The sequence below is a fragment of the Cydia fagiglandana genome, chromosome 1 (assembly GCF_963556715.1).
Source record: "Cydia fagiglandana chromosome 1, ilCydFagi1.1, whole genome shotgun sequence".
In the NCBI taxonomy this organism is placed as follows: domain Eukaryota; kingdom Metazoa; phylum Arthropoda; class Insecta; order Lepidoptera; family Tortricidae; genus Cydia; species Cydia fagiglandana.
In genome coordinates, this window is record NC_085932.1 from 29,818,361 (window position 1) to 29,843,136 (window position 24,776).

At 40.0% G+C, this 24,776-nt stretch overlaps 1 protein-coding gene across 3 annotated transcripts; it reads right to left on the minus strand.

Moving 5' to 3' along the window:
* Nucleotides 1-848: 848 nt before the first annotated feature.
* LOC134669376 (protein krasavietz) lies at nt 849-24,531 on the minus strand. 3 transcript variants are annotated; one of them, XM_063526899.1, is made up of 12 exons: nt 24,251-24,531; nt 23,855-23,926; nt 13,368-13,544; nt 11,747-11,847; nt 10,538-10,603; nt 9,901-9,973; nt 8,783-8,948; nt 8,043-8,154; nt 6,623-6,754; nt 3,627-3,773; nt 2,082-2,277; nt 849-1,098 (listed from the first exon to the last, which is right to left on the minus strand). In XM_063526899.1, exons 2-12 carry the CDS (start codon nt 23,913-23,915, stop codon nt 1,070-1,072), a joined length of 1,260 nt encoding a protein of 419 aa, XP_063382969.1. In that variant the 5' UTR covers nt 23,916-23,926; nt 24,251-24,531; the 3' UTR covers nt 849-1,069. The 3 variants fall into 3 exon arrangements, with proteins under 3 accessions (XP_063382969.1, XP_063382981.1, XP_063382975.1); XM_063526911.1 differs by lacking the exons at nt 13,368-13,544; nt 23,855-23,926; nt 24,251-24,531 and adding an exon at nt 13,094-13,195; XM_063526905.1 differs by lacking the exons at nt 13,368-13,544; nt 23,855-23,926; nt 24,251-24,531 and adding an exon at nt 12,957-13,063.
* Nucleotides 24,532-24,776: the final 245 nt, after the last annotated feature.

Genomic DNA, 24,776 nt, shown 5'->3' on the forward strand with positions numbered 1-24,776 from the left:
AAAGCGTTTGAATGACACAAATGGATAACCATTATGTATTCACACGAAAGTGGTGGCGCTTTTTATCAAGCGTTGTTGCATTTTCGACTTTAAGCCTTGGTCGTTGAACCGAATTTAGTGCGGACAGATTCAAGCGCTTTTTTAATGCGCGTTGAAAAAGCTCTCGTGCGAATCCGGGCTTTTACCCACAAGAAGAGTTGTTTTGCAGTTACCTTACAGCTATTTATACCGGTATAATAAAAAAAAATCGACTCCGAATTATAATAACAGCATCTTATGGCGCTGTAGGCGACGGACCTATGAACTTTTTTTGATGTAAATATCCTGCTTTTTCAGTGTTAATGTATAGGATATATATATTATAAACAGTACAGCGAGTTTGCCCTTGGCGGCCCGATCATAGATTAGTATATGTTATTTGGGCCCGACCATCTACAGGCGCCATCTATATTTTTCTTCGTAGCCTTTCCAGAGAACAACAAAGATGCAGGTTGTTGGTCTTTTCTATTCACTAGCCTCTGATAGCGCGATTCAGGATTTTAATTCCAAGGAACAGCGCCATCTAGATTTTAATCCCAGATGCAAATGTGCCTTATGTAGGCGGTAATCTTTTATACCTCGCGCGTCGATGATGGTCACTGTGACAGTTCCTTCAAGTGTCTTTTAGTTCATAAAATATGTTTTACCGTAATTTGATTATTAAAGTAGTAGTAGTAGAAATGTAATTCGAAATAAAATAATGTGCTTAACTTCCAACAAAAGACTATAAACGTGTTACGTGACAGTAAATTCATATGAAAATGAACTGTCTAGGGACCATCACTCGACGCATGAATAAAACAAAAACAGAGTGTTGCCACCATTTATTGGAATTTTCCTAAAAAAATTGAATAAAAAATATTGTATTTCAACATGTTACTTTAGAAATGAATATACAGTGTAGAAAACATCGTCCCCTACTGCCGGTGTTCAACAATTAGTTTAATTATTATATGTTATTATTCATAGTACGCTTATTATCTGTGTGCGCCGGTCGGCGCGTCGGAGTCAGTCTCACGCTGCGCTTACTCTAATCTTCTTCCTCGCCGCTCTCGGATTCTGAAAACAAATTCATTATGACAAAACTGATACTAGGAGCTATTGGGGAAAGTTAGTCACAGACTACACACAACTCTCAACAATACAACTGCTTATTAAGACTACTGAAAATTCATAATTTATTACAGTGCATGGACAGTAGATGTACAAAATGTCCCGCGTTCTTTACGTCAGAACGAGATTGTACAGTCACGCTCCGCGATTGTTATGCCATTTAGAGTTCTAACTAAATTGGACATTCCACAGCATAAGTATAGAACGATCAATTTAGTTATGACCCTAAATGGCATAACAATAGCGGAGCGTGATGGCACCACTTGAGGATGGCCTCCTCAGGGATCCCGTTGCTCTACAGCATCAGCATTATTAGCTTGCTGCTTCTTACCTTTCTCGTCATGGGTTACAGTCACAGATTCTTAGTCATGGGTTAGGGTGGTATTCCACCTATCCAATTTCTTTGTCAGTGCGTCTCACTCTCTCATCAAAGCAAAATGTGAAACGCAATACACATTGGACAAAGAAATTGGATAGGTGGAATACCACCTTTAGTTGAGCCACTTGTTGGTTCTCAACACAATCAGACCAAAAATGCGTAAGTTCAAAATGGCGACTTTTTCCGCGGCAATCGGCTCAAAAATATAAGCATATTGACCGTCACGCGAAGTTGGTATGTTTATAAATAATATCTGGGAGACCGAGCTTTGCTCGGAATTCGTATAAAAACCCATAAATGCGCGTTTTCCCAGAGATAAGAAATAAAAGAAAAACCCCCATATCGACGGCGAAGTACCAAGAACTCCTATGTTTACTAAATGAATGAAAATATTTATTACTGAAAATGTTAGGTAGGAGTTCATGGTACTTCGCCGTCGATATAGCAAATCTCATCGAAATCGTTAGAGCCGTTTCCGAGACTCCCAAAATATATAAATAAATATACAAGAATGGCTCGCTTATAAGTATTAGTTTAATAAATGTGCTACCTTCCTCAGCGCTCTGCAGCCACTCGACGAACTTCTTCATCTGGTCGAGGAACATGAGCTTGCCCTTGCTGGAGTTGGGGTCGCGGTACCACTTGAGGATCGCCTCCTCCGAGAGCACGTTGCTCTTGTACAGCATCAGCACCAGCTTGCTGAACGCGCGCATGAAGCTCATGTTCTCGTAGCAGTATTCTTGCACCTGGACAATTGGAAGTAAATATTTTTAATTTGTTTTTATTTCAAGCACCTGCCGCGATAGCAGAGGACCCTGGTTCGATTCCAGTCTAGGACACTGGAGGCCTTGGCCACTTTTTCTTAGTATATGACATTTATTTCAGTTTAGATATTAATAGATTTGGATACATTTTTGGGAAAGTGCCTATATGTCTACAGAACTAGCATAATCATATTTCTATTGAAAAAAACAAGAGGCCTACTGCATACATAGTAGCTGAAAATTTTTACAGCTGAATAAATCACACTGTAGCGTTAAAGTATAAAACTTTGCCTGAATTGTGCCGCGGTGGGTAAAGTTATGTTAAAGGGCATAGTTTTCTATTTTTATGGTATGGTTCGAGGTAACTATATTGCCCTAACTTATATTAGGGCACCAACTGTACCTTACAACTCGTATCCTATTATCTATAAAGTTAGTATGGTGACGTAGTTAAGTTGGGGCACTTAGGCCCCCTCCACATCTGGCGTCTTTCGAGCGTCGGCGTCTACAATTCTATGGCCGACGTTGACGCAGCGTCGACGTAACTGCGCGGCGACGTCATTTTCCATAGCGCTGGACCGACGCCGACAGACGCCGACGCTCGAAAGACGCCAGATGTGGGAGGGCCCTTACTAACTTTTAACAACGTAGGGCACCATCTATTGCAATTGCCAAATTGACAGTTACAATGTTTTGTAGTATCCTTATTTCTGTGTAGTATAATGGAAAGGGAATGAGTGTGAGATCAGAGTGCCATGTCGACAAAGCAGCGAAGCGAGGAGGCCGGTCGCATCGCGTTTCGTGAAAGACTTACTCGACGCGCGCTCGCAGCTCACGCAACGCCGCTCCGACTCGTCATCAGGTTTCATCATTTCAGGACCACATTCCTTCCATAACTGGGTTGAACCTCCCTTTTATAAATAGGTTGACCTAGCGGGGCCTTGACTTTAGTTATATATCACTGGACGAATAAAATTTCAAAAACGAAATCTAAATCAGGTGTGTTCTATTTATACAAACATTAACTGGCATCATTCAGTTTTCTCATACTAAGTCCTGATATTTAAGAGTACTTTAGAAATCCCGCCTTAATTAGTACTTTAATTAATATCGGGATAAGATTACAGCATAAAAGCAATTTTACGTATTTTCTTTCATGCTACTAAACAGTGTATTGCTGTATTCCCATAAGTCCCAGACCCACGTGACCGCCACCATGCATGAGGCGAGGACAAACGGGAATGGTTTATACGCAGCATCTATTCCCATATGTGCCTGGCGGGGACCAATAGTAATACACAATGCTAAACAAATGAAATCTTATATGTCACCTTCGTGAGCAGCGCGATCTCCGCCTTGGCCGACTGGGCGAAGGCGGCCAGCAGCGGTGTGTAGTGCCGCAGGTGCTTGGCCGCCTGCTCCGGCAGCAGCTCCTCCTTCTTGTTCCACTCGCCGCGGTTCATCACGCACGTCCAAATCTGACAACAAACACTCACTTCATACAAACTACACTTTATACACTTAGTTTTAAGGTGGGTTTTACGTTGGATCAGAGTGCCATGTCGACAACGTAGTAAAACTAGCGACGCGAGCGTCGAGACGCTCGAAAGACTCGATTGTAACGAGCTCGCGCCGTTTTGTAATGCTACTCCGACTCGTCATCGAGTTTCATCATGTGAAGTATGTCATATACATATCTCTTTCGAATGGAATTAAAGGGTTTTTAACTTTAGGTATTGTCAGCTAAAGCCTTTGTGCCTTCTTCAAATGGTAATGAGGTTTGCAATTTCGGTCAACGATGTGTCAGTTATTAAAGCTTATTTGGATTTTTCACAAACTATCACATATAACAAATAGATTAATCACACACAATTTCGTTATTTCTTTCGTTTAATCCCTGAGAACTACCCGTTTGTACAGTCAGCAGCAGAAGTCGCTATACACTCCAGGTGCTCAAAGAGAGGTAAACGTTTAAACTGTCAAAAAGTTGTTGACTGTCATGGTAGCATTTACTTGTGAGCGCTCAACATGTCACAAATATCTTAACAGTCGCTATTCATTAATTTCTACACTTACAACAAATCATTGATACCTTAGCTGTCAAAAAACCACTGGTATCTAAGCGGTCAACGTGTCGAATATATCTGAACAATATCGAAAAATAGACGTTTAAAGCATACATGTATGGTCGTATATTGAATGTATAATAGCTATGCTAATTTCAGGTAAAGCGTTTTGACAATCATCGAAAGCAGTACAGTCTTGTCATCACATACATCTATCTCACGTTTTGCCCTTCAACCATTGACAGAGGCCTGTCAGTCAGCTTACTGCAAACTATTTCTTTTATTTAATAGAATCATCAAAACGAATGACACATAGCGAAAGCTAACTGAAGCCGAATTTAGAGCCAATTGTCAAGGCACGTTGTGGTCTTGTTACTAAGGCGTTTGCTTTTCAAAGCAGAGACCGCGGGTTCAAATCTCAGTCGGGATGCACCTAGAGATTACAGCTTTTTTTTGGGTTTCATTTCTATTAGGTACCTATTACTTAATTTGAGGTTTTATATTAATTTCGCATAAGTTTATATGTTTTTTGAAGATATGTCACATGTAGAGTATGTACGACTTTCTAACAGGACGTTGAAGGTTTGAACCCGCAGTAAGCTTTTCTTAGATTACTCCTGTGCGAAATGCCATTTGATGTTTACTGCTAGGTTATACTAACAATAAGTTCAAAGATATACAGTATGTATCAGAACGAAAGGCCAAGAAAGAGACCCATTATTGTTAAGGTCATACTGAACAATTTTTACTATGGGACCAACCCCGAAAACGCGGAAAAATAATTGGAAGTTTCATACATTTTGCTGGTCTGATGTTGAAATTTTCTATGGGAGAGTAAATTTTTTTCGGGGTTTCGGGGTTGGTCCCATAGTATAAGTTGCTCAGTATGACCTAAACATTAATGGGTCTCTTTCTTGGCCTTTCGGTCTGATACATACTGTAATAACTCCGTATACTCTATCCTTTCTGCTAAGTTGTAAAAACAAAATTCGTCATTCCTATGGTCAACAGTTAGCATATTACGTAGGTATATGCATGGCAGTGATGGTTTTAACGGCTAGCCTCTATTACAAAGCCATAAGGTTTACATGTCAGATTGGGACAGTGAACGTGTAAAGTTTCAATTCTATTATTTTCTCCTTCGTTCTTTGATCGATTCGGAGCATCGTATTTTAGTACTATATAGTATAATTTAGTACAATAAGCGGGCTAAATAAATATATTAACATATAATATGCTCTACGATTTGGAAGAACGGCCGCCTATGACAGTTAAAATAAAAAACCGATAATTCTCGTTAAACCTACTTATTTATTGTCTAAGTTTGACACTTGACGATAAAATACTTCTTTAAGAAAGGAGGTGTCAATTCGTAGCTGCTACAGTATTTTTTTTAAAGTTAAACAGATAAAATGTTGATGCTTAGTTACCATTGAAATAACAACTGCTTAGCAACTGGTGGCACCCTGGCTGCTGACGTACGTGATTGGCAGTGAGTGTAGGTATTAATGACAGCAGCTTGAATTTGAGTGTTTAGTTACCACTGAATTTTTAACCGTTGTTGTCATTGTGATTAAATAAGGGTGTATGTGTTAAAGAAAAACTCAGAAGTTAAGATATATGTGACGAACTGAAAGCCTACGTGAAAATGACAACTTAGATGTCCTTAGTTTTGTGACGATTGGAGTGTATATGTTTTCTTGGACACCTTGCCCGCTCAGGTATATCTGATGCTGACTGTATGACTACCTTTCTTCGATATCCCAACGGAGCAACAGCTGACATTTACAAGGCTTCACAATTCATCTCCCTAAACCACGAATGGCCCTGGCTTTCTTTTGGACGCCAATGACCGATTTATCCAACGCCAAAGACTGATTAATCGGCATATGCAGTTGAATTTCAGTTTTGTCAGTTCGGTGACGTGGCGTCCGGGTGACCGCTTTTGTGTTTGACACGGCGTCGAAAAGGTTAATGGTCCATAGAATTTTAAGATTGACTTGAATTGAGTTTAGCGTGAAATCCGTGAATATGAGTAAGGTGTAGGTGGTACCAGGCGTGGCTCACTCCGCGATTTCGTCGCTTTGCTACAGGTAACTAAAAGTCCATACGTTCGACCCCAATTCTGGGGTTTGCCATAAGCCGCGCGTTGCGCTGTCACCACCTAGCGGCCATATCTGTGCTGATCTCGACAGATGCGTTTTGTTAGAGAGTGAGTCTTCTGTACCTAGTACTATTATTTATTCTGTGGTAGTACTCACGATGGCGACGACCTCGTGGTCGGGGATGGCGTGCTTGACGGCCATGTCGCGCAGCTCCTGGATGAGGTCGCGCACCGGCTTGTCGTCCGCCAGCTCGTCCTCCAGCGCGCGCGTCAGCTCCCGCCGCGCCTCCTGCACGCACACACACACACAAGGGGTTCAATATCAAGTGTAACAGTATGGTACAAGCTAATGATGTCATTCAGGAGGGAGGAGACAAAAGAACTGAGATGTCGGAAACGAACCAAAATTTGTAAGTACGTTTATACATAGATATAAGTTACAGTTTTTTTAAGTAAAGAGTGCTGTATATTTCGCCAACAAACTGTCAAGCAGTTTGGCGAAACCATATCATTGTAATTGTGTATGAACTTTTGTTAAAATAAATTTAAAAAAAAGTTGAATCACGTGGCGCTGTGCGACCCTTGCTACATTAAGCGGTACCTACCGGGCCAGAATATGATTGGCGCAACAGTATCTCGCAGCGAGATAAATTGCCCGTCTTTTTTATGTCAATAATATGTGATACTGTCGCGCCAATGCTTGCTAGATCAAACGCTAATGTCACGGACGCGCACGCGCGCGACAATTTAAGGCCGTTCATACATTTGGTCGATCAAATTGTATGAACGTCGAACGATACATTTGATCGAGCGTAAAGTATGAATGGCCTCGATTTGCCGCTCGCCGCGCCACTTGCGTTCAATCCGCGACGATGCAAATCTAGTTAACACAAAACGTATAGCGGCATCTAATTCGGAAATTTACGTTCTCTTTGGTCTATATAGAAGCAAGGAACTGAAGGGAAATATAATCAGATAGCCATGTCGACAAAGCAGCGAAGCGAGGAGGCCGGTCGCATCGCGTCTCGTGAAAGACTCACTCGACGCGCGCTCGCAGCTCACGCAACGCCGCTCCGACTCGTCATCGGGTTTCATCATTTCAGGACATTGTGAGGAATTTGAGAGGTAAAGTTGATTAACTAATTTTAAAGTATGCTGGCTCACCATAGTCAGCTAAAGCAGTAAACCTATTAGGTTGCTAATTCAAATACCTTGCAGTTCATGTTGACAGGGACGTTATAGAAACGTCTTCGCTTGACAAAATTTAATTTCATAACAACAACGGACGCCACAATGATACGTCGTTAATACTTAGCCATTGTGGCAGGGTAAAGGACAGGGACAGGACAGCATGTAAATATTGTATTGATCATGCTGCTATTGCTTTCTGAAGTGCAATACATACACGACACGTACGTGTGTACGTGAAGTGTATACGTGTTAGTATGAGCTGTGTGTAATTTCAATTTTCAATTCAAGTTACATTGCATATGCTACGTCCAATTCAACAAACGGAGCAAAACCCGCAATGTAATGAAACTCGCATCGTGTAAATGAGCCGTTATAGTAGTGGTTACCTGCGAGGCCTGCGCGCGGTGCAGCCGCAGCAGCTCGGCGAGCCCGCGCGACGCGAACGCGGCCGCCAGCACCTCCTCCGTGCGCCGGTTCAGCGGCAGGAACTCCAGCAACCTGCAAGCGCAACATAACTGATTACTACACTGTCTTTCATCACACAAATACTTTGGGGAAGATTCACTTAGGTATTTGAGTACTGCCTGACAGTGTTCGCTACTGAGACTGGTCCACACGGAAGGAACCGCCTTGCGAGGAATCTACGATGCGATTTTGTTTTGCCGTGTCTCACCCGAGGCAAACACGCGCGGGCGCGATGCCTCGAGCGAGGCGATTTCGTTGCGCGGCGATTGGTTCTGTATGAATATGAACCTGACTATTGGCGAGTATGTAAATGAGTGAGAAGACGAAGAGGATAATATTTTATTTCTGAGAGCAAAAGCTCTCTTCGACAATAAAATGTAGCGCCATTTATGATTCTGCCACAACAATGCAGAGAACCAGTACATGTCGCGGTAATCTCCCATGGCTTCATACAAATTTTACCTCAGTGTAAAACCTGGTTTCATACCATGGGATCCATTGTCCAATCATCACACAAGGGGATACGGTACGAACCCGTCACCTGTAGTGTATATGTACAGAATACAAACAGCAACACTCTTAACTGTCCATTGGTGGACCTTATTACAAAAGGCACAAGGCCCACCAATGGACAGTCAACAGTGTGGGCGATGGTACCGACCTGCCCTCGAGCTGGCCCTTCTTGAGCGCGGTGACGAGCGAGGCGGTGCCGCGCTCCTGCTTGATGCAGGCGAACACCTCGAGCACGAAGTCGAGCGCGAGGTTGTCCTTCACGATGTGCTCGTTCAGCATCACGAGCAGCACCGACGGCGGCACGCACCCGTTGCCTGACATCATAAACAATTGTGTAAAAAAAATCACAATAAAAACATATACATATTAGCGTTTTGAACGCCAAAAAGCGGGTCTACACAAAACGAGCCGCCTCTTGAAGAAATTGCCGCGTGAAGCAGCTTGCTCTGTGTAGACGTGGCTCGGGCGTGGCACGGCTTCACCGACAACTTTTGCTCTGTGTGGATCCGCCTAAAAACTTCAACTGACGTGCGCGGCTGCAGCCCAATATCAACCTACGCGCATTCTGACAAGGTTCAAGGGCAAATAGGCGGGGCGAACAAAGGGTTAATACAGATTTAGTGATAGTTGCGCCAATTGAAGACTAATCAACGTCACTCAGCAGTGAACTATGTACCTTTCCCATATAGCAAAAAATAGTAATGTTATCGACAAAAACTTATAAGTAAAAATGACATCCGAATTTCTTGGAACCTAGCCAGCCAAGAGAACTAAACAATCCCTCGACAGTATGTCATATATGGTACGAAATGGTACACGATTACGTACGATTTTAGAGAAATAGACGTTGCTGGTCTTAATAGTTTATTTATCAGGAAATGATAATTAATTTAATAGTAAATAACTGTCGAGCGTACATTATATGTAGTAACAAAACCAGTTTGATGCCACAACACAACACACGCACATATTATTTCGCACATTCCGACACCGAGCAACGTAATACGCGTTGCCTGGCTCTAATTAGTGCATCTATTTGTGATTAAATGATAAAATCGTTCCATGAAAACAACAAGGGCATTCTATCATATTGTGGGTCACTAAAACTGGATTAAAGAGTCAATTAATGGTTTCTCAAAGAGGATAGACAAAAGTATTTTCCTAAGTTTATGTGCCGCGTTTCAAAGTGTTCACAGCACGATTTTCTCATCTTCAACACTTCATTACAACCAGTTTCGTGTTTAAATTAGCAGTTCAGGTACATACCGATCCAGAGCGCGGTCATGCGGGCCAGCTTGATGCGCTGGGCTGGCTCGAAACCCTTCAAGTACACGAGCACCTGTGAACAACATACAATATAAGCTTCTGGCAATAGTAAATAATAGGCTTGTGGACACTAAAAATACTTTCAGATTTGATAAATGCGCCACACGAGAAGCAAAGTTTACACGGAACAAGTTGCCTTGTAAGAAAATTGCCGCGCGAGGCAGCTCTCAGTATAACATGGCTCGCCCGAGGCATCGCAGCCACGCGTTAGTTAGCCACGGAAAAGGATATCTACACAGACCAAAATGTGTCGCGCGGCTATTTCCACGCGAGGCAGGTCGTTCTGTTTGAATGTAGTGCTATTTTGCCAACCATTCGCGCACTCTAAATCATGCTCCGAAATTAGCGTCAGCAGCGATCCTTTTTTTAATATAGTCTGTCGAATCATTTCCGTCAGTAGAAAAAGTAGCAAATTTAAAAAATGTAGGCACGAAGGATAATCGTCCCATAGAAAATTTGAATTTCCGTCTATAGCTGCGGATTCACCAGATCTGAATGCACTATTTATTGTTGTTGAATAGGTATCATGTAAAATTCTGTGTGAAAATTCGTGCAATTAATGAACTACATTATTTACCTTTTTCATCTCCTCTTCAAACATTTTCTCCAGATATTTGTATCGGCGCATCAGCTTCACAAATACCTTGAAATATAAAAAAATAACGTTAGCAAAGTCAAAAATATGCCAAAGTTGTAGATTATTATGGATTTCTTCAGAAGTAATTGAACGAGAAAGGGTTTCTCAACACTTGTGTTCAGGACTCTAGCCGTGTTTTTCATCATTTAAAGCGTCAAAGATTTCATTACAAAAGAGCTATTCGAGAAACTAAATAAGCATTCTGAAACTACACAACGGGACTTAATCAAGTATTTAAGTTTTAGTCATTAGTAAATGTAAGCGGAAAAGAATATCGACAGTCGATAAATCAAATATCGTTAGTGTTGTGTGTCGACAGAGTGACATCCCTAGTGCGCAAAACGTTCAAACTGATAAACAAGACCAAGTGCGGGTAGTTCGACAAACTCGCGCGGCTAGAAGATGTTGATGTCAACTTAAGCCAGTCTTCTCCGAGACCACGGGGACAACGCCGTCCTCGAAACGTTGGAGGTAAATCTTAAAACTTAAATACGCGATTAAGTCCCGTTGTGTAGTTTCATAATGTTAAATAATCGTGAAAGTTTAAATCAGTGTTAAATAAGCATTAATTCCACATTATTTCTAGCAAACATGCCATCTATGAAGATAACTACCTCCACTGTTTGGAACCAATGAGTTCCATAGCGTCTTTGAGGTGCTTGTAAAGTTGTAACTAACATAAAATTAAAGCACATCAAATTACAAAAACCGGAAAAGTGCAACTCGGAATCGCCCACTGAGGGTTCCGTACTTTTTAGTATTTTTGTTATAGCGGCAACAGAAATATATCATCTGTGAAATTTCAACTGTCTAGCTGTCAAGGTTCATGAGATACAGCCTGGTGACACACAGACGGACAGCGGAGTCTTAGTAACAGGGTCCCGTTTTTACCCTTTGGGTACGGAACCCTAAAAAGTAAATATTATGGTTCAAATATGGTTTAATGGTATTGTTTTGGGTCGTCCCATTCGTTTTTCGTCAAGTTCTTAAATTAGTCCTATTCTGCTTTCGTCACTCATTCTACATTGAAAGCCACTGACGATTGTGACGAATGTAGCATGAGTGACGAAAGCAGAATAGGACTAATTTAAGAACTTGACGAAAAACGAATGGGACGACTCAAGACGATACTGGTTAAATTGAAGTTACCTGTTCGAAATTGCGCATGGATTCCATGTCCTCACTGGCGTTGAAGATGCAAGTGTTCGTCTTGGGACTCTCGCCGTCCATCGACACGCCACCGCCGGGCACTGACAGACAAACATACAACATCAGTATTGCGTACAGGGGCGAGGGAGAGACATGGTGGTGGGAGAGGGATGTCAGATATAACGAACGAGATGTGTTTATCGACACAGTTTGTTCAGATCTCTAGCCAGTTGTTTCATCATTTGAACATATGCATTACAGTTCCTGTTTTAACGTGGTGCGTCTTTGATGGTTCTACCTGTATGTCCGTTACATTCGTACAGTCATCTGCAATAATATCATAAACAACCTAAATATGTCAGATATTTGTTCGCGCTTCAGAGAGAGATATGGTCTTTATCTTTATAGCTTTCTTAGCTCTCGTAAAATCTGTTGCTTGCGTTAGTTAATATTATTATAACTGCTTGAAGATTTTGTCTTATTTTGGATGATGCAACTTAAGTCCAATATTACAAAGTAACTTTGGGTAAACAGGTTTAGAAATCTGGGTTCGTTAACCCTCACGTTAGATACAACACATAAATACTAATATTGCTGACCAACACGAGGACACAGGGCGGATACGCCATAGTACAGAAATTGTTTAGTGTACAGTCGCCATCAGATATATCGGAGCGGCCAAGGTGCTCACAAATATCTGAACACGCCTCTGTTGTTAGGGCGTTAGGGTGCGTGTTCAGATATTGTGAACACCTTGGCCGCTCCGATATATCTGATGGCGACTGTACATTATATGCGAACGACATGTCTGCACACGGATCAATGTGTAATCGTGTCCATTCTGTATGAAATAATTATTCTATGATAAGATAAGGATCTAAAAGATCAATAACTCCTCGCCCAAGCCGAATTTAATCGGGTCCTGTTTAATCTCGCACGGCTAGACGCGTTAGAATAGATAATTCCGTCTAGACAGCTCACAGAAAGGTCACTCAAGTCACCTTATTAGTAATACGCGAGTGAAAACTAAGCCTGGTGTGTATTCTAGATTATATCTTATAAACAAAGAAATCTCGCATAGCTTGCGGCTAACGTGAATCATTTGCCAGGTGTTTCTTTTTTCATCCCGGTGTTTTTCAACCGCAAGTGAATATGGGCCCTCATCTTTGTTTCATCTAGCTACTCTAACTAGTATGTGGGATGTACTCACGCAGCAAGCCGCCGGCGATGAGCACGTCGAAGATGACCTCGCCATAGCGCCGGTAGTCGAGCTTGGAGCCGTCGTCTAGCAACTAGTACGCCGGTCCGAAGTCTAGTTGAGGCGGTGTAGTCAGATGGTGTACTCACGCAGTAAGCCGCCGGCGATGAGCACGTCGAAGATGACCTCGCCATAGCGCCGGTAGTCGAGCTTGGAGCCGTCGTCTAGCAACTAGTACGCCGGTCCGAAGTCTAGTTGAGGCGGTGTAGTCAGATGGTGTACTCACGCAGTAAGCCGCCGGCGATGAGCACGTCGAAGATGACCTCGCCATAGCGCCGGTAGTCGAGCTTGGAGCCGTCGTCTAGCAACTAGTACGCCGGTCCGAAGTCTAGTTGAGGCGGTGTAGTCGGATGGTATACTCACGCAGTAAGCCGCCGGCGATGAGCACGTCGAAGATGACCTCGCCATAGCGCCGGTAGTCGAGCTTGGAGCCGGCGGCGTCTAGAAACTTGTACGCCGCCTCGAGGTCGCCACCCGCGCGCTCAAGACCCTGCACGAGCGCGTCACGGAACCCGTTCGGGTCGTACTTCTCTTTCTCATCTGTAGGACAATGAAATAGAAAGAGATCAGTATATTGAGCTCAACACCAACCCTCGATCATGAAGGATCCTTAGTAAATTCATCGATATATTTATGTCCGAAATTGTACAGTAACAACTACAGTTGTTAAGGATTTTGTGGGAAATACACTAAGGGTCGGTTGCACCAAACTGTTCGTATCGTTAAAGAGTTCGCCAAATTTTTATGTATGGAAAGTTTCATAGTAAAGCGCCGGGGCGCGCCGGCTGACGTTGATCAGTCTGTCAAATGTGGTTGGTGCAACTGGCCCTAATTGTTTATGATCAAACCGCTGTTTGCCTCACGCAATGTCGAAACGACTTTTAACTATCGTTTCTGAATCAAAAAGTCGTATAGTCTGTCTCATTACATACAGCCAGCTGCTGAGAACCCTGATCACCCCTGAAAGGCTTTAGATTTCAAATTTGACCTACTTTTGTGTTAATGCTTAAGTTTATATCATAACTATCATAACTGGCTTAAGATAATAGACGACGAATTGTACACTAGTTCCAGTTTGAATATACATACATACATTAACAAAGAGTTTATTGTAGTACTCTGCATTTAACTAGTGATGTACCGACTATTGATTTGGCCGACTAGCTAGGGTTTCTGCTCAAGAATTCCCGAGGCGAGAAATCTCGAGAAATTTGTCCTAAGTCGAGACGGGAAAAAAATATTCAATGCCTCGAGAACTCGAGAAATAAATCTCATGTGATCAGTAAAAAGAAAACACGCGTATAACACATGATGTGTCTATAATATATTTATTTAGGTTGTTAAATAAATTATTGAAAAACGCTTTAAATTTTTTTGTAACGAATTATAGGACCATGTAATAAGTGTAATTAACAAAAATTACAAAACTAAATTACTATTGATAAATCAAATCATCCCGATATATTCCTATTAGCAAAATATTACAATTTTAGCAGCTTTATTGTTACGTTGAGTAAGTACGAGTAATTATGAATTACTCGTAAAGTTTAGTAACTTACGTAGTAAAACTTCTGTAAGTTTTGTCACATCGAGTTAAATATATTGACTTGAATATTGCTGCCTAATAAAATACCATATTGTGGTTTGTTTACATTTTGTTGAATACCTAAAGAAATACACTACCTATAGCATAACACATCGCCGGTGCGCACGCCTGCACCTATAGTTTTTTTTTTGTTGTTCTACTCGTATTTTTGATTGTTCAGTGCAATTTATGGTGACTAAAAAACGTACCATATGTTTGATTATTGATCTCACCTACGATTCTTACGAGTCTGATTTGTAAAAAAGCAAAAACATTTAAATAAAATGGTGTTTTTTGGAGCTTTCGAAATCTCTCGAGATACTCGAGAAACTCGAGAAATCTTGGTCGAGAATTCCCGTGCCACGAGAAATTAAAAAGGTCGAGAAACCAGAAACCCTACGACTAGCCGACTAATCGGCGCTCGGATGGCCGATTAGTCAGCCGACTAGTCGGCTAGATCATTAGTTTGCTCTGAGTTCGGTTCAAATGTACCAAAAAACTATCGTTTTAACCCTTTCGTCGCGCTATTTATCATATCGAACCGCTAAAAAATTAAATAAAATAATTAAAAAAATCCTAATATATTATCTCATACGACGACCGGACACTTAGACATAAGAAAGCGACCACACGGTCAATAATTTCGAACAAAAGTTTTCGTAAGCACGCTAAATTTAATTTGGGTAAAATAGGTGAATAGCTTATAAAATATGTGCTGTTTATTTTTTTTTTACCTGTTTTCCCGTCATTTATAAAGTGCCGACTAATCGGCCATTTTCCCCGACTATCGCCGACTAATCGCCGACTACAAATGAGGCCGGATAGTCGGCTTTCCCGACTAGTCGGCGACTAGTCGGTACATCCCTACATTTAACATAACATACTCGTAGCGTGTACAAATTAGAATATGTAGCTCTATAGAGTATAGTCTCTTTACAATTTCTAACAATAAGGGAAAATATGAAGGGGCCGGGGGGAAATATTAAAGCGATACCCTAAACTCAGGTAAGAACTAAACAATGGTTTTTGTTCTTATCTGTGCGCGCTCTGAGCCATTGTCAATGCCATTTTAATGTATAGTCGAGATAAAGCGTCAAGGTGGGATTATACCAGTAAGCGGCAAAAGCATTATTGTACCGAATGTGGAATCCTGCTCTTACATAAGGCAGATGAGCTCGAAAAACGTTGATTTTATTCGTCTTATAATTATTGGTAGCCGTATGGAAACCGAGAAATTGTTAATTAATTAATTAAAATATTTCCGCGTTTTGTACTGTGAGTCACAGTACAAATACAAACACAGTCTGTGACTATATCGATTTTAGAGTTTAGACAGCTAGACACTAAGCAATCTTTGGCAAAAAGAATATTTAAACACAACCTACAATGCCATTATTTAAGCGTTTTTTACAATCGACACCATTGTGATATTTATCATCAATGCCATTTAGATAACATGTGTCGAAGAATCAATAAGAATAGTAATTTTATCTAAAGCAGGAAGTAATCGCGCGAGTACAAGACGTTGCTAACTGGTTGTCGCCATATGGCAATGACATGTTGTAAGCGTACCACATGTGTGGGCTACGTTACTCATCATGTGGTGGAAATTTCTAGATTATTTGGGGTAAGCTTTTTTTAAATGAAGGCTGTTTTTATTTAATTATAACGTCCAAAATTAATACTATTTAAGCGTATATCGCAAATCAAATGTAGAAGATCAATCAACAAGTCAAATTTAAGCCTAGTTCCTTAGGAAAATTGACCTGCCAGGCGATTGGCGCTATTATGCGCTCATGAAATGGAGCAAGGTTTAAAAATATGTTTACAATCTTAACTTTATTTACCGGAAGAAGATTGCCGAGACTATCAGCCATAACTGCAAAAAGTAAATGTGATTGTTGCCAAAATGATAACCTGACCATGACATCAACCCAATAATTATTATCTGTTGTAAGTGTTGAAACTTTATGTTATACCTATCCAATATCTAGTCCAATGTCATTGCGTCTCACTCTCTCGTTAAGCAAAATGTGAGACGCAATACACATTGGGCCATAGAAGGTAGGATCGCATAGAAGTGGTATACGCGTGTCTCCGTGAGGGACAAAACATACGCAAATGCGACACTGTTATTGGTCGAATTCATTTGTTGCCCACCATTCTCCATGCTAATAAAAAGGTGGGGAACAAACAAAAAGTGAGACTGTGACAAGGACAAGCAATAATACCGCTTTCTCTGCTACTCCTACTGAAAGATACATAAGACTATCCCGTTCTGTCAGTTACCCCCACCACTCATGCCAGATCCAGGTATATCCTAGATTCATGCATTGGGCAAATATATTGGACATGTGGAGTACCTCCCTTAGACGCTTACTCAACATGAATCACTATTGGCAACGGTGCGACAATCTATACATTCCACGGCCCGTTACTAATTCGCCTTCACAATGTTCGACTTTTCGATCCGTATTTTACAAGCCAATTTCTCTTTCTAGTGATCAATTATTGAAAGGTAAGAGACCTAGATGAAAGATTTTATTGCCTAATGTCACGAATCGTTCCACATTAATTGAGCTCGACGTGGTCAATTGGAATTACATCGATGGCCTTATTTGCCACATCTGAACTGAATTAATGAGCTAGAGAAGTGTCCACTTTTAGGCTAAATGTGCCTGCATTTTCTACTTATATGACTCCCATAATAAACGTATTCAACCGTATATTTTTCATTTATATATATTTATTAGAACTGCAATTAAAAGAGATCAAATCCACAGAAAAGAAAATCATCACATCAGTTAAACTTCAGGTCAAGAAGTGTAGTTTTAATAATGTAAGGATCATAATAGATACAAAACTCATTTGAGTCGTGAGTAGACTGAAGTTTTAGAAGGTAAACAAATAAATAATGTACCTGTTTCTCTTTTAATGACCTAGGAAATGTATAGATACCACGGCCCTAAGAGTAATAAATGCAAATTAACCTTCGTCGCGTCTGAATTAAGTAGCCATCGGGAAGTATGGTAGTTCAATTAGCATTGCATACCGAGGTGTAAAATGGGAAAACACTGTTTAAGCAAATATATCAAATGATCTACAATGAAATACATGCAATTGCATGTATTTCTGCTTGTTGTAGAGCCATAATAACAAATACTATTCGCGATTTTCAATAGAAGAATCCTCGATCAAACTAAGGCTTCTTGATTTTTTTGCCGCGTCGACACATTCAAAACCATAAGTAGATAATAACAACATTCTGGCGTAAGATTTTATTTTAAATTTAATTTAGCTATAAATAGCGTGTTCAGATATTTCTGAGCACCTCGGCAGCTCCGATATATCTGACAGCGACTGTACAACATCAATAAAACACCAATGTTTTCTCAGTTCCCTTGACTTAATTGCAATGTCAATTACCCACACACAGCCGCTGACACACATTCGTCACTATCAAGGGAGTGACACACATTCGACGTTCGCTATCATTACGGTGCAGTATCTCCAATGCAATGCGTGCGTGTGATAACACTCACTTTCTAATTAGCCTGTTTTCACGCGGTGTTAATGATCTATGTGACGCTTGTGTGCATAATTGTTAGGGTTCCGTGCCCAAAGGGTAAAACGGGACCCTATTACTAAGACTGCTGTCCGTCCGTCCGTCTGTCACCAGGCTGTATCTCACGAACCGTGATAGCTAGACAGTTGAAATTTTCACAGATGATGTATTTCTGTTGCCGCTATAACAAATACTAAAAACAGAATAAAATAAAGATTTAAGTGGGGCTCCCATACAACAAACTTGATTTTTGACTGAAGTTAAGCAACGTCGGGCGGGGTCAGTACTTGGACGGGTGACCGTTTTTTTTTGCCTTTTTTTGCATTATGGTACGGAACCCTTCGTGCGCGAGTCCGACTCGCACTTGCCCGGTTTTTTTAATCTCTTTTAAATGAGTAAATTGATAGATCAGCTTCTGTGTGGCGAGTCTAAGATGGTCGCACTTTTATCATTATGTCCATGATCAAGTTGCCAACAACGGTTCACAAGAAGTAGGAAAGTTTTCGAAAATTTCAGGAAAATATTACAGAAAATAAAGGAAATTTTCATTTTGGTAACGGAATGCTTTTTTCCTTATATGAGATACATTTTCATCACTTAATGGGGCGGCAAATCTACCTGGCCCGAGACGCCAAGTCTAATGAATATGACGATGTTTGATAAAGATGTCGGAAAAATGCATTTTGACCCGTGCGAAGCCCCGGCGGGTCGCTAGTTCTATATGAAATGTCGACGAATACCGATGGGGCAGCCAGTTTTTAGGATGTTGTGTTCACATCGCAGTTCCGCTCAACGTTGAAATACAACCTATATATTAAAGTGACATCAGCATTCGGTGTAACGGTCACCTAACGGTCCCTCGACCCGCTTGCCAAACTTACTGTAATCATCGCTTCATATCCAATGAGAAACCACTGCTCGTTCCATTCCGTTTTAAACTTTACTCACAAACGAGGAAGGTTTAATATGTGGCGGTAAGGAGTCATATGTGAGTTAATAATGAGTCGATTCCAGCGATCATTGTGCATTCTTTATAAGGAATGTGAACGTTTAAAGTAGACTTTTATGTCGCGGATACTAAAAAGACAGTCAGATTTAATAAATTTATCATCCAACCAGCATTTCCCTAACTATGGGTCGCGACCCATTGGTGGGTCACGAGCGAATATTGAGTGGGCCCTGAAACTACTAGGAAACCTGTACTAATGATATTTTATGCCCCTTTTGAAGACGGCCAAGAAGTCGGTCCCGAATTTAGCAATATTTGTTAGGTGAGTCAGAGCCCATTCAACTTTAGGAACCATTAATCCAGACTATTTTGTATCATAATTTATCAATTACATTCTCATTTTAGTACAGAACTAATTGGGCATGGCCATCGCACTATCATCTTTACATTTAAACTACAATTTAGCAGTTGCAAATATGAATTCATCGTTTTATGAGATGCTGATACGATGAATGCTAAAATAGGACCTTGAATTCCTATTTTAGCATTCATCGCATCAGCATGAACCTGAATTTATTTCAAAGGAAAATGTTAGTTCAGATTTCATGCAAATTTTATATAGATTTAAACTGTGGAGCGGGCCGCGGTGATGCGACAAGAGTCGCGCCACAAAGACGGCCCGCGCAGTCACTGTCGCACATTCCGACACCGAGCAGCGCAGTGCACGCGGCCTGGCTCTAATTAGTGCACATTTATTTATTACAGATTCATTGACGACCGGTCGATTCCATTAGCTAGTAGCTCGCCCAGAACTGTTCATACATTTTTGTTTATAGTTTGTCCGTATAGTCCGTCCGAACAAAGTTCGGCATATTTTGTTTTCTAGTAATTGAAAAATTGTTTCTAATTATATTTTGCATTGTTTTCTTACTTTATTTGCGTGTAGTATTCACAACTATTTATAATTTTATTGTATAGGTAATAGTCAACCTAGTAACATATGAAACTTTAGGCCTATTTTTAATAATTTTTGTAAGACTTATTTGTAAAAGGCTGTTTATTTTCTGAATAAATAAATTTAAAAAAAAACTGAGACCGCTACCTATTCCTATCGCTGTGCCCTACCAGGGTCTGTGCAGGGTAGGGTGTAAAGTTGGGTCAGAGTATGTGAAACTTACTATTACTATGTAACAACCGTGGATGCAATAAATGAATGAATTATCAGACCTCAACCAGAAATTTATTTATATGTAATATCTAATGGGGATGGCAAATGCCAAAGGTTTTTACAGAGCGCGCCATGCAGCATGCAGCGCAGGTTTCACCTGTTTCTAGTTTGCCCAAGCCTTAAATATGCTGGGCCATCTGAACTGCTATCTCTCAAAATATCTAACGGCCATTACTGCAAAATTGTATTAAAATGGATACAGATAACACAACATATTGTTTCACAAATCCATCGAGTCGCGCGTGTTGTTTCTATACCTAACCTTGGTTTTAGTCTATATTAAGCTATAAATTGACGTAATTCACGTGTCGACATGTCCTACGTTTCAATTAATTGTAATACAATCAATACGTTGACGTCAGTGTTTACATTACGCGTACGTGTCCCAATTATGCCGGCTAGATTCTCACGTATGTGCAGAATCTGGTCTGAATTGGTACTGCCACATTCCAACAATGCAATAATAACTTAATGACATACTAGCAATATAGAACAGTGAATATTGGGACTACAGTAACCTTATGAGATTCTTAGCGCCACTTGCACCATCCCATTAACCCGGGGTTAACCGGTTAAACCTTACCATGGCTAGCAGTACAATTAGACTCTGGGAGGGATGGTGCAAATGGGCTTTAGGAACCTAAATTTAGTTTTTTTTTTTGCTTTAAATAGATGGACGATGATACAACAATCAGTATGATAAGGGAAAAGGCAATCATGCTATTTTAAACATTAACAGCAGTAAGGGCCACTTGCACCATCCCACTAACCCATGGTTAAGCGGTCAATACATTAACCTAGTGCCAAATTGTACTGGTAACCATGCTAACTCCAGGTTTAACCGGTTAATCCCGGGTTGGTGGAATGGTGCAAGTGGGCCTTATCAAAATTAATGCCACATCTACTTGTCTGTAAGTGTGTCACTAATCTGCTAACTGTACACGACTGTACCTAATCGCGCGTGCTAAATCTTAACCTTGGCCACACCGGCGGCGAGATAGTGAACTGAGAGTATCTGTATGTTGATAACGGCATTCTTTTTGTACTTAAATCAGTTCAAATAGTAAGCGAAGTACTGATGAAATACGATTTCAAGACGTTATAGATATTTTTGGGGTGTTTATTCTAAAATAAGACTGTATAAAAATATTGGTGTTCAAAGTCCAAGCTAGAATACATTTATTTACATAATTAACTATATTCCAAGGCCATATCTAATTTATCTGTTCCTATAAAGCAATTTATACATTTAAAGAAGCCAGGTATATAGAAAACAATGTATTCAGTCTTTGATGATCATAAATTAAACTGACTAGTGATAAATAACAAAAATTTGCATACACTGTTTCAGAAATTAAGTTAAATTCCATTAACTTACCATTAAAATAATTTTATAATAATGTTCTAAATCTAAATGTATCAATTTGCCTATGTATTATTAAACTTATATTGAATGTCTCAAATGAACGAAATTGAATGTTTCTGATTTTAATGTCAAGTACAAGAAGAAATAACATTTAAAGTGGTTAATAGGTATCATGTCTCAATGTCAATATTATGCAGAGAGTCAATATTACTCCACATCCGTCTGTATTTAATATTTTTTTTAATACATGTTGGGCCAGTTATAACTTGTTTTATTTAAAATTAGTTGTGATAATCAATAACCATTAATTCAACAGAGATGCTTTGTGATATAAATTTCCTAAACAGACCCAATAAATAAACAACTAGTTGTCAAACAAATTAACAAGATGACATCCTTGAACATGATTACTTGTTCACGAGAAGTGCCAGAGAAACTCAATGTCACGGCTGTTGGTGTCAACAAGTGTTATGTAATGTTGTGAAGGTGCCGACAAACTATCTATTAGGTGATACTACTTTTTATATCAAAGTAGAAAGAACATTTTGAAATGATTTAATATTACCCAGTTTGTATCCTTTCATACAAATGATATAATAATAATAAATAATAATTCAGCCTATAAATATGTCCCACTGCTGGGCACAGGCCTCCTCTCGAGCGCGATAGGGCTTGGGTTATAGTCCCCACACTAGCCCAAACACAAATGATGACAAATGATATGATTTCTTATTATATTTAGATGATAAGAAACTCTAAATTATAACTAAAGGCAATGAAAATCCTCAAAATAGTGAAGTTTGCTGCCCTGTTGTGAAAAAATATCTACACTGCAAAATATAAAACCGGGCAAGTGCGAGTCGGACTCGCGCACGAAGGGTTCCGTACCATAATGCAAAAAAAACAAAAAAAAAGCAAAAAAAATGGTCACCCATCCAAGTACTGACCACTCCCGACGTTGCTTAACTTTGGTCAAAAATCACGTTTGTTGTATGGGAGCCCCATTTAAATCTTTATTTTATTCTGTTTTTAGTATTTGTTGTTATAGCGGCAACAGAAATACATCATCTGTGAAAATTTCAACTGTCTAGCTATCACGGTTCGTGAGATACAGCCTGGTGACAGACGGACGGACGGACGGACAGCGAAGTCTTAGTAATAGGGTCCCGTTTTACCCTTTGGGTACGGAACCCTAAAAATATTATTCCTAATTTCTGTTTATTTACTCTTCTGGGTATTACTTAATACCACTTAAGATAACAATTTAAAATAATAAAATGGGTTCACACTTTTCCCATGTATTACATTTTATAAAAACCAGGCCAGTAGTTTAGCTTTAAAGGCAAGGAAGTTGTTCTGATATAGTGGGTCAAACAAACCTTGTCAGTCGAAAAAGTCGCGAAATTCTAATTTTCTGAGACGATATCCCTTCGCGCCTACATTTTTCAAATTTGCCGCCTTTTTCTACTGACAAGATCTGCTCAACCAAGTATAGTGATAACCCATTTAATGTTATCTTAAATCCAATGGTACAAGTTGTATTTCCACATCTTGGACATAATACTCGGTTACATTTCACTTTATAAATTATTTATCTCCTGCACCAACATTTGTCTCTGTTTGACCCAATGGTTGATTGGTAAGAATGCCTTTAGGCATTAAGTCCGCCATTTGTACATTTTTCCTGTGTTTGTGCAATAAAGTTTAAATAAATAAATAATAATACTATAGCGTGTATATAGGCCTATTTTCAAACAGTCAAATAATAATGCTACCTTATCCTCTTCAGCCTCGGCATAAGGAGGAACGTTAGTTTCCTGGTTATAAGTTATTCGGAGTTATAATTTTTAAGTAATACAAGCATTGAGTCATGTTATTTGGAACAAGTATCATTATGAATCATTTGGTTGTGCAGTTTTTATAAGAGTGTGGTAATTGTGTTTTTGTTGCAGAATAATAACAATGAAAACATGATGAAATCCCCAAGCAATTACTGATAGTTTCATATTTTAGGACACTAATCATTATCTCATATCAAATCATAATTTGAACAAATTTAGTTCAATGAACTGTTGATAAGTCAAATCTTAATGACATCATTTTCAATCAATAATTACCATTTTTGGGAGAATATTAAAAAAAAGTTTAAAAGCTCACCTCTTTTTCTGGTCTTGATCCGTTGACCCGATAATACTGGTTTTTCTACCTTCTGACTCATACAATTTATTGCTGAAACAGAAACACACGTGGCAATTAGTGGTGCGAGGGAAAGGCAGCGGGCTCGCGGCCGAGGGGTCATCGTCCGCCGTGCCACACCATTCAGAAATCTCACTCATAATTTACACCCCCGACACCCCAGCGCTCATGGCGGAGCCCCTCACGCTCTACTTACTACTCTGAACACGGAAACTGCCAAGAAATCACACCACGACGCCTTTGACCCCAGTTACGCGAGCCGATATCACTCAACCCTTATGACTCAGCGAAAGTCTCGTGATACACCCCAATCGAACAAAGCACGGAGCAGACAGTTATGTATGCACTGATACTTACGTAGTGACAGGTTATGTAGGAGCCTTCTACTCCTTTTGCGAGTTGTCTCGGACTGCGCCTGTTCAGAAAAGAAAGAAACGCTGCGACGGGCTCTATTCCCTAGAGCGGTAGAGACAACGTGTATGGAGGCGCCGGATATCCGCTAATATTCTGCTGTGATCGATTCAAATCTGCGCGAAACAAATTTTGACCAACGGCCTAAATATAATGTTCTACTGGAGTGTACAACGATTTCGGTTATAAAAATATAATTCTACACGCGATGAGTAGAAAATAAAATTTGCAAAAGATAGTTCAACCACAATCGAACGTTTACGTAGAACAAATTAAAAGAAACCTCAAGTCACAGTATATAAGCCCAATCATGGACTAATATGTATTATTTTATTTTACAAGACCACACAGTAAATTTGATTGGATTTGTAACACTAAATTACAAAAACCTGTATGAACGGAAAATATTTGACTAAAAATGGCAGAACCAACAAAATACCATAAACAGCAATAGAGATGAAGTTTGTTTTAA

Excerpts from the sequence above, each read along its gene's own strand:
- LOC134669376 (XM_063526899.1), bottom strand. The coding sequence starts at position 23,915 with ATGAGTCAGAAGGTAGAAAAACCAGTATTATCGGGTCAACGGATCAAG. Across the intron at positions 11,848-13,367 it reads CATCGCCGGCGGCTTACTGC|TGCCCGGCGGTGGCGTGTCG; the intron begins GTGAGTATACCA and ends TTTGTCTGTCAG. Across the intron at positions 2,278-3,626 it reads AGATCGCGCTGCTCACGAAG|GTGCAAGAATACTGCTACGA; the intron begins GTGACATATAAG and ends CCAATTGTCCAG.